The sequence below is a fragment of the Balaenoptera acutorostrata genome, chromosome 7, assembly GCF_949987535.1.
Source record: "Balaenoptera acutorostrata chromosome 7, mBalAcu1.1, whole genome shotgun sequence".
Classification (NCBI taxonomy): domain Eukaryota; kingdom Metazoa; phylum Chordata; class Mammalia; order Artiodactyla; family Balaenopteridae; genus Balaenoptera; species Balaenoptera acutorostrata.
In genome coordinates this window covers 28,745,890-28,761,827 of record NC_080070.1, presented here as the reverse complement: position 1 = coordinate 28,761,827, position 15,938 = coordinate 28,745,890, and the positions used below count along the sequence as shown (strand labels likewise).

General features: G+C 38.2%; 1 protein-coding gene across 2 annotated transcripts in view; it reads right to left on the bottom strand.

Moving 5' to 3' along the window:
- The window catches only part of SLC13A1 (solute carrier family 13 member 1), a 77,030-nt gene that overhangs the window by 17,167 nt on the left and 43,925 nt on the right, over nucleotides 1-15,938 (bottom strand). For both annotated transcript variants that reach the window (XM_007177227.2, XM_057550542.1), the window contains 2 exons: nucleotides 13,640-13,791; nucleotides 2,902-3,021 (listed from right to left, as the gene is read on the bottom strand). In XM_007177227.2, coding sequence (XP_007177289.1) covers nucleotides 2,902-3,021; nucleotides 13,640-13,791 — 272 coding nt within the window. The remainder of the gene's footprint in view (nucleotides 1-2,901; nucleotides 3,022-13,639; nucleotides 13,792-15,938) is intronic.

The following is a 15,938-nucleotide window of genomic DNA, read 5'->3' as shown; positions in this document are numbered from 1 at the left end:
GTAAGGGGAAAATGGGCAGGTGTTGGCCAAAGGGTACAAAGTTTCAGTTATGCAAAATAAGTAAGTTCTGGAGATCTCTGTACAAAATAAAGCCTATGAAGAACAATACTGTATTATATACTTAAAAATTTGCTAAGAGGGTAGATGTTATATGAAGGGCTTTTACTACAAAAGGAAAAATGAAAAACACCCAAAAAGCAAAGGAGGTGGGAGGAAACTTTTGGAAGTGATGGATAAGTTTATGGCATTGATATTGATGATGGTTTCATGGGTGTATGTTTATCTCCAAATACAGTAAGTTTTGTGTACATTTAATATCTACAGCTCTTTGTATGTCAATCATACCTCAATAAAGCAGTTTTTAAAAAAAAGAAATCAGGGACATTTTCTTCTGTAAAATTGCTGGGGTAAACATTGATATTTTGGGGAAGGCAGCTTATCACACAAAGACACATTTCATTTATTTATTTTTCTGTAACTCTGCTACTCAGATTTGTTTGGACTATTACTCCCTGTGAAGGATCAGAGTTTCCTCAATTCGTAAGTCATCCATCCTACATATTCATAATCACCCTCATGCACACACAACCCCCAGTGAACATGATTGGTTGTTGTGTTTAAGATCAGTGAGGTAATACTTAATTTTTATAGCCTCAATTCAATTATGACTAGTGCCAGTCTTGAAGTTTTTCCCTTTGTCACAATGTAAATCCTACCATTAAAAAAGAAACTGATCCATGGACCGCCTTGAGAACCATCTGTAGAATTAAAAAGTAGAGTTAAAGAAAAAGATGAGTCTCCTTAGAAACTGTTTTCTACCCAGTAGACTGCTACGTATTTTGTCACTTTGGTTGGGGATAATCAATAGTTAAGTCAAAAGCCTTACTGGCTTTGCTACAAATGAAGGTTAATGCCTTCACAAAGGAACTGATGAAGCATATGACAATGCATCAACCTCTCCTTTTAAATAAATTCCGTGGCACTGATAGATGAGCTTCACTTCCCGAGTAGGTTGGGGTCATTTATGATGGGTGAGTTAACTGTGTTAACAGCCAACACGCTAATCAGAATGTATGGTGGCCTGCCAGGGGAGGGGCTGATAGTTTCTGTTTGTCAATCTAAAACCTCTGGAGGTGAACAGCCTGGCAGACTGAAAAGGACACTGAAGAATTAGCTGGAGCATGGAACTGTGCCATGTCTAACCAACAGTGGACTGCCAGGGGACAGTTTCAACATGCTCCTGATCATGATTTATGGACTTGGCCTAATATATGCACTTCACAGGATGTTTTTCCTCATAGGGAAACACATTTCAGTACATCTGCCCTTTATCTTCTTGATTTCTCCTTTTTAAGTGGTGGGCGACTTCAGAATAATGACAAGGGTTGCATACATATTTTATAAAGTCATTATATGCAGCAAAAAAAGAACGAAACAGCTGTGGGTCTGAGACCGGATGCTTTCTCTCTTGGTTTGGGATTCCTGTCCCCTGCATTCTGCTTTGCTCCCTGTACGATTGAATAGACCCCCAAAGGCTTGGATTTCCAGGAAAGGGCATTTAGTATGCAGCTAGCCTCTCCCCACTAATGCCCACCTGCGGAAGGCGGTGACATTTCACACATTTGCTTCATCAGGAGGACGACCTCACACTGCTCCCACAATCTGGACAAATAGATTTTTCAAAAAATCATCAGTACCATCTCCCCACTACTAACAGAATTGTGGCAGTTCTGGAGAAAAACCAGGAAGAGGAACAGAGAGAGAAGAGTATCAGTCCTTACATGACTAAGTTTGGAAAATTTGGGCACAGGCATGGAATACGACCTGATTGCAGTATTTTGATGTTCAAAGGAAGTACAAAAAGCTGACTGCAGTCTCCCCTGCTTGGTGGATAACACGTTTTTTCATTCATAGGTCCTTGAAATTATTTAAATAAAACCCTATGAAAATGAAGTTGAATTTTTTTGGTTTTTTTTTATAAAAAAGAATACTCAAGGTTTGATATACAGCCCTTTCCCCTTTCTTTTTGGAGTATTGTTATATATGTTGAATCTGTGATGCAGCATTTTAGATTTTGCTGTGGAGCCCTGTATAATTTTAAATGCTGGCTGTCATTTAAGTCATGTAACTCATTGGTACTTATGAACCACCAACTTCAGTCCCAGCCAAAGAAACACTTGCAAATTCTCCTTGAATGCATGTATTTGACATTTTCCAGCTCTTGATTGATCAGTGTTTCCTACCTTGACTTCTCTGTATTCAACTAGGGCCCATCCGTGTTAGAATTACAGCATTGGAAGTGATCTTGCTGATCTTCCAGTTAAATTCTGTGGTGTTTAGTTGAAGATACTGAGACTGAGAATGGATCAGGACTTGCAAAGATCACTCATCTGGCTCGTGAGCAGCCACAACTTTGTCCCTGGTCTCCCGATTCCCAATCCAATATTCTTTCGTTTTTCAAGGGCAAATCAATGTTGGTACTAGGATGAAGCAGGAAGCCCTGCGTATTACAGTTTAAAGTAACTCGATAACCTGAGGAAATCCCCACATTAAACCAAGAGGAGGGACAAAACTTCTTAAAATAACACTTGAACAGGTTGGACTGGGTCCTCACCATAATGAGCTTCATATGCCCTTCTGGTCTATTAATGTCTTAATGGGTTGGGATCAAAGGAGACCAAGATGGATTTTCTGTCTACAAACTCTCTTTCACAGTCAACACTGGTTAGGTGATATTCTAGAGGGTCCTTAATGTATGTGTTCATACGTGTCAGTTTTGTGGACAAGAGAAATGCAGAAATGCAGCACCCGTGAAATAGGTGTAAAAGCCTTGGCTGATGGGCTGAGAACATGGAACCCAGACACCTTTATTTATCTGATTAACATGGAATATGTACTCACTTGAATCCTAAGAAAAGCCACTGAAGCCAGATCCATGACAAGAGGAGAATAATAATAGCAGCCGGGAAGGACATCAGAAACCATGATCCAAAGTTGATGCAGTGACAATCAGGGTAGCGCCTGTGTGAAAATATGGAAACGTGTTCACAGAAGGAGTACAAGTGGAATCCTTTCTGATGGTCAGTGGGAAGCAGCACTTCCCATCTTTCCTGTGCCACCAGCCAAGAAGGAAGATGTGGGAGATATTCACCATTAAATATAGAAGTTAGTTTTACTCCTCATCTCTTGCGTCTGTAACTGCATAGTTATTGCTGCTTCCCACAAAAACAAGAGTGGGCATGTTGTGACTTTTGCTCCCTTTATTCAATCTGTAAGGAAGTGTTTGTGAAGGAACCTACCACGGTACCTGCTACTCATGGAAATGCACAAGAAATGGGTATGCATGGGTGTGTGCGTTTTGTTGTTCGTACTCAAATCATCAGTATATGAGTGAGGAAAGACAAATAAGCAGACTTGGGAACAGATGAGAATTAACTTAACAAAACTGAACGTGTCCATTACCATTTCGTCTTGGGAGCTGACATCCCAGACTTGGAAGGGACTCAGACCCCACCCGCGTTGTCTCTCAAAGCTGTTTCCCTCTCTGTTTCTTCTGCCCCAGAGCAACTGCAACCATCTTACCAGACATATCCTAGCCCTTTCTTCCTAGAATTAAACAGTGCTTTGGGGCTCAGTCAAACAGAATAAATCAGATAAAAATAATTAAAAGACCTGTGGAAAACATCAATTTTTTCCTTTCTCTCTCCTACTTATTTTCAGCTTTTTAGCTCACATAATAAGAAGACAATAGCAACAAAAAAAGGTCAGGTACAAGCACGGTTTCTTTGGTAACCTCACATTCATTGTTTCAAAATGTAGTCTAAATTTCATATAGTTATCTATTTTATGATTGTGTGGGGAAAAAAAAGAAAATTTGAGAAACAGTTGTCTTTAAATTGTCTTCTTGAAGCAGTAACACAGAATCAGAAATTGGAAAAGTACAGAATATAATACAGAAGTAATAAAAACACTGTTAACATTTTTAAAAATTATTTTTGAAATCACAAAATATAGAGAACTTTATAGAAATGACAGATTTTCAATATTTTTTTTCTATTTAAATCGTACCTTGTATTTTGCCACTTAAGAAAGATCATGTAAATAAATGAGAAGATTCATGCTACATGCCTCAGCATAAGCCAAATTTATTTATTTTAGAGCACTCCTTCTATTTTAGAATGGTTCCTAAAAAATGCAAAGGCTGTTTTTAAAAAAACAAAATTAAGCTTTCAAAACTGCAGATTTCTAATGTTGTCTACAGTTTCTTTGAGCTGATCTCCCTGGGTCATAGAGTTATCATTGGCAACTTGAGTATGATTCTATCTACTTTGAAGAGATCCTAGGATTAGCTTATATATTTATGCTATTAGAAAGTGACAAATGATAAGTAAAAAATGCTACAGAATACAGAGAATTGATGAAAGGAAAAAAATGCTTTACCATGTCCATGAGGTTCTACTGAGAATTGCCTGCTTAAAAAAAAAAATGTTGTTTTCAGTTGGAAAATAAATTAAGTGGGAAAAGGCTTAAGCTTTTCTCCCATCAATTTATTAGACTTGGATTACAGGTCAGTGGCCTATGTTATTTTGTTCAGCCTGAAGACATTGAGAAATGCTGCTTGGATTAGGTTCAAAACAATGCCCCAAACCCAATTTCATTTTTCACCATCTGTAGCTCATACCTTGAAATCAGGCTGCATTGTTCTCCCCACCCACTGCAGAGAGTCCTGTGAGATTTGACTGAAGAGGGGCTTTTCAAAATTTTTGCCTGGAGGGATAGGTCATTTAGAAAAATGAAAGCTTAAAAAAGCTGAACTCTGGGGGTTGTTTTGTTTGTTTTGTCTTTGTTTTTTAACTCAGTAGTAAGAAAGTAAACACCACGCAGGTGTAAATATTTTGAATGAAAGTGGAATGAGTGGCATACTCGGGATTAGTTTCACTGTGATAGTTCTTTTCCCACTTCCTCATATCCTATAAGTGAAGGGACTGCAAGTATCTGCCTAAAGCAGATATAGATTTCTTCGATCATAAACTATATTAAGTACATTTAATTCTAATAGAATCCTTTTCTTTCACCCAACACTGTGTTTTGGGTGTCTACCATGTGCCGGATAGTCTCCTAGTTTTGGGGATGTAGTAGTGAATTAGATGGACATAGTCCAGGCTCTCAGAGTTTACATTAAATGAAGAACACAGGCAATAAACAAACAGGTAAGTATATAATGAATCAGAAAATAAAATAGAATAATATGATAAAAAGTTATTAGGTGGAGGGAGAAATTTTACATAGTGTGACCAACAAAAGAGATAGTTGAGATGAGATCTAAATGGCAAGAAGGAGCCAGTCATGTAAATAACTGGGAAATAGCATTCTAGACAGAGGAAGTAGCAAGTACAAAGGCCCTGGGGTAGCAATGAGTTTGGAAGACCAGTGTGGCTGTGGGTAGTGAGCTAAGTTTACAGTCACATGAAATAAAGTCCAAGAAGTAGCCAACAGGGGTCAGATCATATATAACCTTGTAGGCCATCAGAAGGAATTTGGATTTTAATACTAATGCTATTAGGAGTAATTGGAACATAGTAAGTAAGCTAGTGACATGATCTAATTTAAAATCTATGTAAATTTATGAATTTCATAAAACATGTTAGCTAGGTGGATTGTCAAGATTGACCGTAACAAGAGTGGAAGTCAAGTGTGGTAGGCAGAGTTCCAAGATGAACCCCAAGAATCCTGCCCCTGGTATATATGCTTAGTATATTCCTTTCTCCTTCTGTGTGGACAGAACTTGTAAATAGGGCGAGATGTTATTCCTGGGATTAGGTTCTTTTATGGCTAAAGTGAAAGGATTTTGCAGAGGTTCCCACAAATGGACTCTGAGTTAATCAAAAGGGAGATTATCCTGGGTGGGCCTGACTTACTCAAGGGAGCCCTTAAAAGAGAGATTTTCCTGCTGGCCTAAAGAAGTGAGCTTCCATGTTGCCGAAGGAAGGGGCCACACGGCAAGGATCTAGGGGTAGCCTCTACTTGATGAGAGTGACCTTAACGCCAATAGTCAGCTATAAAATGGGCACCTCAGTAATTCTAACACAACGAACTGAATTCTCTCAACAGCCTGAATGAAGACCCTGAGCTTCTGTGGAGATTGCAGGCCCAGCTGACACCTTGATTTCAGCTCAGCAAAGGACCTGGCTAAACTGTGCCTAGATGCCTGACCCACAGAAATTACAAGGTAATAAATTCATGCTGGTTTTTTTTTCTTATTTATTTATTTTTAAATTTTTATTTTTCGGCTTTTAAAAACATTTTAAAAACAGCGCAGTTAAGTAGATTTTAGCTTAATTTACATGAGTCGCGGTGAAGATGAACAGAAGGCAATAAATTTTACAAATGTTTGGCATAAAATGTACGAAACTGGGAAAAGGTGCTATTCATTGAAATGAAGTCTGAGGGAAGAACAGGTTGGCGGAAGGAATGATGTATTAGGAAACTGCTGTGGGCATGTTAATGTGAGGTGTCCCTTAGTTTCCCAAGTGGCCATGGTGGATAGGCAGTTAGACAAATGAGTCTGGAATTGAGAGGGCAGGTTAGAGATGTAAAATTGGTGGTTACCCACATCCAGGTGGATTTATAAACCATGGAAATGGGTGTGATAATTTCGGAAGTAAATGGAGGTGAGCGGAAGAGGAAATGCACCTGGGGCCCCCTATGTCTTAGAGGAATGAGCTAAGCGCATTTAATTCTAACAAAAATCCTGTGGGCAAAGCATTATATTTTCATTTTACACCGAAAACACTGAGTCTCAGAAGGTTAAGTGGATCGCTCAAGGTCACAGAATGCAGTCAAGCTGGATATTTACACCCAGGACGAATGTTGAAAACACAACCTCTCTTCATTAAAGCCTAGTGTCCTCAACACCAGCTCCCAGGTGAAAAGAGAAAATTCCATATATATTGCAAAACATGCATAAGCTAGAGTACAAACTTGATGTTTTAAGGACGTTTTAGAACAGCACATAGGAGTGATGGCACCATAGGAGAGACCTGCCTTGACCTCGAGCTTGTATGTGCGTCACTGTTGATGTTTAGGAAGGCGGTGTTGTCGATGCAGTTCTTATGCCCATGTACAAAATCGCAAATCATCCTAACGAAATACACAGGACTGGTCTCAAAGAATGGGTGCAGTTGTGGACGTTTACAGCCTTGAAACAGATTTTGGCCATTAAGAGTGTGATCAGCTGGTATCCACGTTGATTATAGTCCTTTTGATTAATGACTGTTCTGATGATTTCTGAGTCAAAGTCACTTTTCAGTTTTGTATTTATGTACTTACAGAGGTTTCTTTTGAAGTATTAATTACTCGTTACTCATGAGCCAGGCTTAGATTTCTAACAGCAATGGCAAAAGTAGAAGCGGCAGCAACAACAAATGGTTAGGGTTATTGACAATTTCCTCCCTGCCAGGCCCTCTGCTAAGGGCTACGGATGCACTATGCCATTTAATCCTCATAATAATGTTATAAGTTCTAGTCTTGCCTCCATTTTACAGATGCAGAAACTGATGTTTGCACAAGTTAAGCTAATACATGGCAAGACTGAAATCTGAACCAATGTCTAAGTCCAAACTCTGCAATATACAAATTTCTTCTCTAGTATTTGCTGGAGAAATTCTTTCTTAGAAACACACATTGCTCTTTTCTGCAGGGGGGAATCATGGTAGGTTTTGAAAGTGGCTATTGCTAAGTAACTGGTTTGCCTTCTTCCTCTGTGATTAATCAAGAAGGGAGGTTAGGGAAGTGGGCTTTGAATTTAGGGTGCCTATAAACACATTTCTTTTACCATTTCTAGGTTTGTGAAGCTATAATAGTTATTATTTAACATATAATTAGTAACAGTGACTGTGCTAATCATTGATAATTCAGCTTCCTTCCAAGCTGTTTTGTATACCCACATATTTCACTGCTGACACCTACAAGCTGAATAATATACTTTGATAATCAGCAAACTACAAAATTTTACTTGTGATATCTTCCATTCTTAATCTGATAGATTTGCCTTTTATGTTATTAATAGCTGTTGCATTTGTTAAGTGATATTGATGCATCAAAACTCCTCTGTTATGAAAGCAGTAATTGTCCCTAATAATATTTCCCTTAATAGCTTTATTTTAATATCAAAAGATTATTCAGTTACTTAGATGATTCCCAGGAACAGTCAGCACTTCATTTATGTCTTGGTACAGTTCATCGCAACCAGCGTTTATTGATCACCTACCTGTGCCCCTTGTGGGCTAAAAGATGAAGAAGACATTAATTCATGAAGCCTTTAGAAGTTTGCAATCAGGGGTGGTAGTTGTGCGTAAGACAACTTGTGTGGATAAGACAAATTTATAGAAATGTGAGTATAGTTTATGATAAGAGGAGATGGGAATGGAAGTTCTGGAGTAACTGAACAGACTTTCAAGTGATACAGCATCCACACAAGGAGAGAAAGAAATTGGCAGAATTGGCGGGTCTTTCAAGAACCAGAGTAGAAAGAAATGGGTTACTTACAGGGTGAGATTTATTAACAATAGTGTTAGGAAAGGAGGAGATTGGGTGATGACTAGAAGGGTCTATCAGTGGAGCAGAAGGGTCAGGTAGAGAGCATTGAGTAAGCAGGATTTCCCTAATGAGAAGAGGAAACAAAGACTATTTCCAGAATGCCCTATTCCAAGGATTAGTCATAACTAATGGTGAATTAATCACAAGGCAGTCAGAATTCAGGTGTCACAGGTACTAGATTCAAAGATTAAGAACACAAGAAATTTCATACCTTATGGCTGAGTTAGAGAATTGGCTTAGTCTTCTTAGTATTGTTCTGAAAATCACTTTCTAAGCTATACATCAGCTTATGACAGTAAGGGAGTGGTTCGGTCAAACTAGCCACATTCCCAGCTTTGCAGCTCTTTCAAATAATACTTGTTATGTGTGCAGGTTTATATTTTATAAAAAGAAAATGCAACGCATGAATGCAAATACCCATGCAGTCTTTACTTGTCACTGTCAGCAAACTTGCTTTTTAAAGACTTTTGCCAACATGGCCCCCTCACAGATGGTCAGAGAGGCAATGAGGCTGCATAGTGAAAAGGGCACTGGGACTCAGGCCAAGTGCCTCCACTGACTAGTGATCATGATTTAAACTCTTGGAGCCTCGGTTTCCTCATCTGTGAAATGAGGGCATGTATACACGTGATTTGAGAGATCTCTGTCTTCACTTGTCCCTTTTCATTATCACTCAGCAGGACACATACTTCTTTCCCAAGACTGACATTTCTACTCTTGTTTCTATTCCATTCCACTTCTACCTGACTCTTAGCCAATCAATATATTCTCTCTCCCTCTCTCGCTCGCTCTTTTTCCCCCAAACTTCACATAGCTCTGTTTTTACTGTCTCCTTCCCCTGAGTGTAAAACCAGACTGACACTACCCTTGTTCTAAAGGAACGCTCTACCTCTGGTTATACCATGCTTGTTCTTTTTTCCTTTTCTTTGTCAAACTTGAAACAATCATTTAAACTAGCTGCCTTGCCCTCCCACAATGCCCTCACTCCTTAACTCTCTTCAGTCCGAGTTCTGCCCCAAACCCCACTGTTCCACTGCACCTGCCCTCTTGGAGGACCCTGATGAGAACCAAAAGCCTCTTCTCAGCCATCACCCTACTTGACCCTTACACAACATTGCATGCTCCTGACTCATCCTCCCTTTGGAAAATGGTCTCCTCTGTCTTTCAAAATCCCATGTGCTCCTGGTTCTTCACCTACCTTGATTAACTTTTCTCATCTTCTTGTTAATATTTCCTATGAATCTATCCAGGTCTCAATTCTTTGAACTTTTTTCTCCCTATATGACCATTTCTATAGTCAAGATTTTAATATCTGTGTTTATATATATAGAGTTCCAAATTTATAACTAATTTGAACAATGTATTTGCAAATGCCTGCTGAAAATCTCCTTGTGGATAGATTCTGAGCAGGCCACTTCAATATACTCAAAATAAAATTTATTTATTTCTCTAATGAACCTGCCATGACTTCTCTAGAAGTTCATGACATCACTATCTATACAGCCATATTGTCAAAATTTCCCAGAGTTGCCTTAACCCCTCCTGACCCTTACATCCTCACACCTAGTTACTCACTACCTTCTGACTGTACAGTGCCCTAAGTCTAAATCCCCCCATCACTTCACGACTGATCTACTTCTGCCTCTCATCATTTGTCAATACATTGGTAATAAACTCCTAACTGGTCTCCCGTCCCCAGACTCTTAGAACGCCAGTGTGCACACTGCTATTCTCAACTGTGCAAAGACACGCACAGACTATTCCACTGCCTCCCTGAAAAACTGATTACACGATTTTTGTGCTTTGATTTTATGGATTATTTGCATTCATTTTCTCCATAAACATGGTGTTTACCTCTTTTAAGATTGGGCCAGGTTACACAGACAAATCTTCTCTACTGATCAAGGGGTGCTGCACAAAGCTAGAGTCCTCTTTAAGGATGCACATTCAGCTGTCTCTAGGAAGGTAATATTTTAGGGAGACAGACTTTGGGGTCTGACTGATCTTGGTTTGGTCTTCAAACTGCTAAGCTGAACATCAACTTTCTCAACTCTACTAATAATAGCCAACATTAATGGAGCACATGCTTTGTGTTAGGCACTGTTCTAAGTGCTATTTATTTTATGTAAAACTCAAAACAACTCTCTGAGAGAGAGAGAGATCTTATTATTATCTTCATTTTTTTTTCTGGCAAAATAACAGGCTTAAAGACATTAAGTAATTTGTCCAAGAGCTGGTATTTGAACACAGACATTTTAATCTCAGAGCCTATACCTTTAATTACCACTGTATACCACTTCCACAGCAAGGATATATAGGATTCGTGTGCACTATAATATATGTAATTCATCTGGCAAGGGCTCAATACATGTCACTTTACCTTCTTCCCTATATGTCAAAAAGCAAATGTTATTATGTTTTAAATTTTTTCATGGTTTCCATATATGTATGTTTTGTCTAGACAATGAGATAGAATCTTCTTTCTGGTAAGTTTTATTTTTTGCATTTCCCGAAAGAATTCAAAACCATGCCTTGCACATTGTCAGTCCTCAACAAATGTTTGTTGATTGACTGAGTGAATAAGTGAAGATCTGTTTTTTATTTGCACAGAATAAAATTTAGCTTTCTCAGAATTCATTGTTCTTATTTCCTTTGTGTAAAAAAGAGAACAAAAGACATCACATGTATAATATATAAATATATTTTATGTATAAGTAAATAGATAGATAGACAGATAGATAGATAAGGCTTTTAAATGTGTTATCCGGTCTCTTCCTCCCATAGTTTATTTGTAAGATAGCACCTTTTTCTAAATGTCAAAGGCAGGAAATCATTGACTCTCATGCTTATGTACCCTTTGGAACTTGGCAAGACCCAAAATGAATTTGTACAAAATGATCGTTGGTATTGCTCAAAAAGATGGCAAGCAGTGTCAAGAGAAAAGGTGAGATTATTGTAGTTGTTTTGGAAATAAAGGGCGATTTCTCTCTGGCTCCAAACATCTGAACATAGAAAATAAATCTTTTTTATTTTCTGCAGTTTTAAGTTTCTGAAACTTTTTCCAGTGAAACTGAAGGCATTTCATTCCATTGTTGCTTTGGGTTGCTGTTGTATTTTTTAGGGTCAATATTTAAGAAAACATTTATTAAATATCTAGTTTGTTTAATAGTATCAATTATATTTTGTTACATAAGGTTGTTTTCCCCCTTCTATTTTAATATTTTCTATCAAGAAGGGATTCTTTGAGTTTTTTCCAGTTTTCATATAACTCTTAATGTTAAAGAAAACTTGAAGAAAAAAAAATCACTAAATTTCAAAGTACATTTTAAGTATTTTCTAAATTTAAAGAACATTTTGGCCAAATTCCCATGATTAGGAGAATTAGAAGATTAGACAATTGGGGAAAATAGTTACTGAAACATTTTGCTCAAAGTGCTACAATGCTCTCAATCTGTCATTGCAAATGGATGAATGCATTCATAGAGTCAAAGGAACAGTTAAATAAAAGAAAATTTTGTCGATACATCGGGCAAGAACACAAAGACCAAGGGCAAACTCAATATGGTCATTTTGACAATACCAAGTAATTTCATGGGAATGGTGGAAACCAGCAGTTCTCTAACACCAACAAAGATAAAAAATAAAAAATTGGTCTAAATTTTAGAAAAAGAGATTTGCAGAGAGGACTGAAACGTGGAATCTCTTTCTTTGGGGGATTCGTGTGTGAAAGGACAGAAGTCTAGCTTTCAGAAAGGGATCAAGTACATTTCCTATCTTGAATTAGGAGATATATGGGATAAATCCTCTCTGCACTAGGAATTTCAGAAGTCTCCCACTTATAAACCAAATGTCTTTCTAACGTTCCTTTCTAAGTAGGCCGTTGGAGTACACATGATGGTTGTATACTAATAGAAGCAATAAGCGCACATGGAGGTCTGTGTTATAAATTCCCTAAACTGTTCTGTTAGTGTTCTTTTTTGTACATAAGTTCTCATTCTTTCCAGAACGGAGGGTGACCTTTTTGAATCTTGGATTTCTTGGAACATCTTGCAAATAATTTCAGAAAGTTCATAGAGTTTGTGAATCTGTTTCCTAGAGTGTGGTTTTCCTAAATTTTTCTGGGAAAAGGACCTAAATCCTGTTCCAGGGCATCCTCAACACTGCCCACCTTCCAGGCACTCTGACAATTATCTGTCCTATTAGTCCTTGAAAATATACCTTGGGTGCAGGATCAGATTGAGCTCTCACAAAAAAGCGTGGACTTTCAGACTATTGCTTCAATAGTTCTTACATGTTACCAAGTATTTTTACATAGTCTACTTCATTTAATTCTCCCAATAATCATATGAACTGTGACTATTTTAGGTATGAAAAAATTAAGTCTTGGAAGAGTTATTTACTTTTTATTGTTCAAATTCACAAAGTAAGTGACTGAAAATTGTGGAATTTTTAACTCAAGTGCTCTGACTGTATCCAAGGTTCCCCATTTTCTGCCCTGGAGTAACATCACAGCATTAACTTATATGCAGATTCATACATCTGTCCTTAGAATACTTTATTACTGCTATTTTTGGTAATTGCACAATCCTTCAAATCTTTTTCAATCTCAACACCAAATTTTCTGTAATGAGCAATTCTGTTTCCTGCTCATCATTTAAGTTCAAATGTCAGTTGCAAAACCCTACATAAATTATCCCATGTAAACAGTCCCCTTTCTTTTTAGGTAACTACCATTTGCAGTATTATTTATAATGAAAAGTGTCTTCTGTGTTTGGTGAGCATGGTCATCCAGGAGTTGTTTCTTTTAAGGTGACCTTGCAATCTGCAAACACCTGTTAATTCACTATGTCCTACATATTTAACTCTATGGGAACGAGTAGAAGGGCATGTTTCTAGACATATAGAAGTCCTGATAGGGAGCAAAGGAGAGTTAACTCAATATAGCATCTCTGTCTTTGGATTCTCTGAAACAGGTAAGAATAATTCTTATAATTTGTGTGCTGTCCATTTATTAAATCACCAGTCCAACAATTTTACTTACGTATTGAAATGCTCAGCGAAGATCAAGTTGGTGGAGGTACCAGTGATCGTTGTCAATCCACCAATGGTAGAAGAGTAAGCAATACACAAGCACATAAGTTTACACATCATGTGGTCCTTCTTTGTTCGATATTTGTTTCCTGTGCCTGAATTCTGTTCAACAATAAAATGTACTATGAGAACAGCTCTATTTGTGGTCATAACAAACAGTAATAGCATTTGTTATGGGCTGAATGTTTGTGTCCACCCCACCGCAAATTTCATATGTTGAAGCCCTAACCCCCAGTCGGATGGTATTTGGAGATGGAGACTCTGGGAGGTAATAGGGTTAGATGAGGTCATGATGGTCCGGGCCTTGCATGATGGGATTAGTGCTCTTGTAAGAGGAGGCACCAGAGAGCTTGATCTCTCTCTCTTTCTGCCATGTGAGATCACAGAGAGAAAGCAGCCATCTGCAACCTAAGGAGAGAGCTCTCATCAGACACTAATCCTGCTGGTACCTTGATCTTGGATTTTCAGGTTCTAGAACTGCGAGAAATAAAATTCCTGCTTTTTAAGTCACCCAGTCTATGGTATTTTGTTATGGCAGCCCAATAATGCAACATTTATCTTTCCATCAATAGAAATGTTAACAATAAAAATACATAACCACTGAAATACTTTACACAGTTTCATTCATTCATCCTTCTTTCTTATTCCTGAGCCAACTCTTACTTCCTTTCTTCCCTTCTCACCAAACACTCCCAAATCTTTCCAGGGTTTTCCCTCTGAACTGGTGGTACATGGTCAGTGAATTCCGAAACCTGTTTTTGGAGCGTTTCTTTATTTTGGCACTTTCACTGATCCTCCCCAGAGGATACCACTACTTCTGAAATGGAACTTTTCAACCCCTTATACTTCACTGTTGAGAGAGAGTCAGTGTCCTTGTTCCCCACCCTCTTCCAGAACATTAATCCTCTACTGACATGAAAATAAATCGATTTTTCTTTAAGGCTCATATAATTTGGCTCTTTCTCTGCCTATTCTTTTGAACAGGATGTTCTGATCTCCCAATCACCCACTGCCATCACTTAAGATGACATGCCCATCTGGCACACAACATTCCTCATCCTGCAAATCCTGTCAGCATCTGGATAACTATACCATCTTCATGAGTAACTCCTTAAATATCCCGGCTTTACACATTTTTAAAATCTCATTTCCAGAGACCTTCAACTCTGCTCTTCCTGTCACCCTCTCCTCTAGTTCCTGGACAATAGCACATCCTCAAATGGCTCCATGTGAAAAAAAAATCACTATTTCTAATGTTTCTGTTTAAGAATAGAACTCCCTAAGGTGCAATACAAAAGCAACTTCATTCCTTCTCTCACCTGTGACCCATTTAACACACTCTGTTGGTCTGATTCTTGCTATCCCTGGGGTGAAATCTGGGGTAGAATCTATAACATTTTTGGTCACTTCATTTAATAAAGAGTCTTTCAGTCATGTTTAGTTTAAAAAAAAAAAAGCAACCTCATTTCAGTAGCTGAAATAAAGAGTCCTCTATCTACTAGCAAAAGTCCAAACTTTAGTAAAGTTAAACTTTTGCTTGTCCCCTAGATCAGGCTTGCTGAAAAGCCCATAGTTGGAAGTAGGTTTGTGGGTTTGTATTGTTCTCTCTCTTCTAGCTCCAATTTCTCCCACCATTTGCTAGTTCTAGTTTCTAAATCCTCCATATTTGGAGTGGCAAGGGATGGACAGTATCGGGAGAGGAGCAGTAAGGATTAGGAGAGGATAAGATACGATGTTAGTACTCTTTATGTTTTATTTTTAAATATCTTTATTGGAGTATAATTGCTTTACAATGGCATGTTAGTTTCTGCTGTATAGCAAAGTGAATCAGCTATACGTACACATATGTCCCCATATCCTCTCCCTCTTGCGTCTCCTCCCACCCTCCCTATCCCACCCCTCTAGGGGGACACAAAGCACCGAGCTGATCTCCCTGTGCTATGCGGCTGCTTCCCACTAGCTATCTATTTTACATTTGGTACTGTATATATGTCCATTTGCATAGCAAAGGAAACCATAAACAAGACGAAAAGACAACGCTCAGAATGGGAGAAAATATTTGCAAACGAAGCAACTGACAAAGGATTAACCTCCAAAATATACAAGCAGCTCATGCAGCTCAATACCAAAAAAAATAAAACCCAATCCAAAAATGGGCGGAAGACCTAAATAGACATTTCTCCAAAGAAGATATACAGATTACTCTTTATGTTGGATGGATGTTCCAGATGGCCTCATCTGGTGGGCGG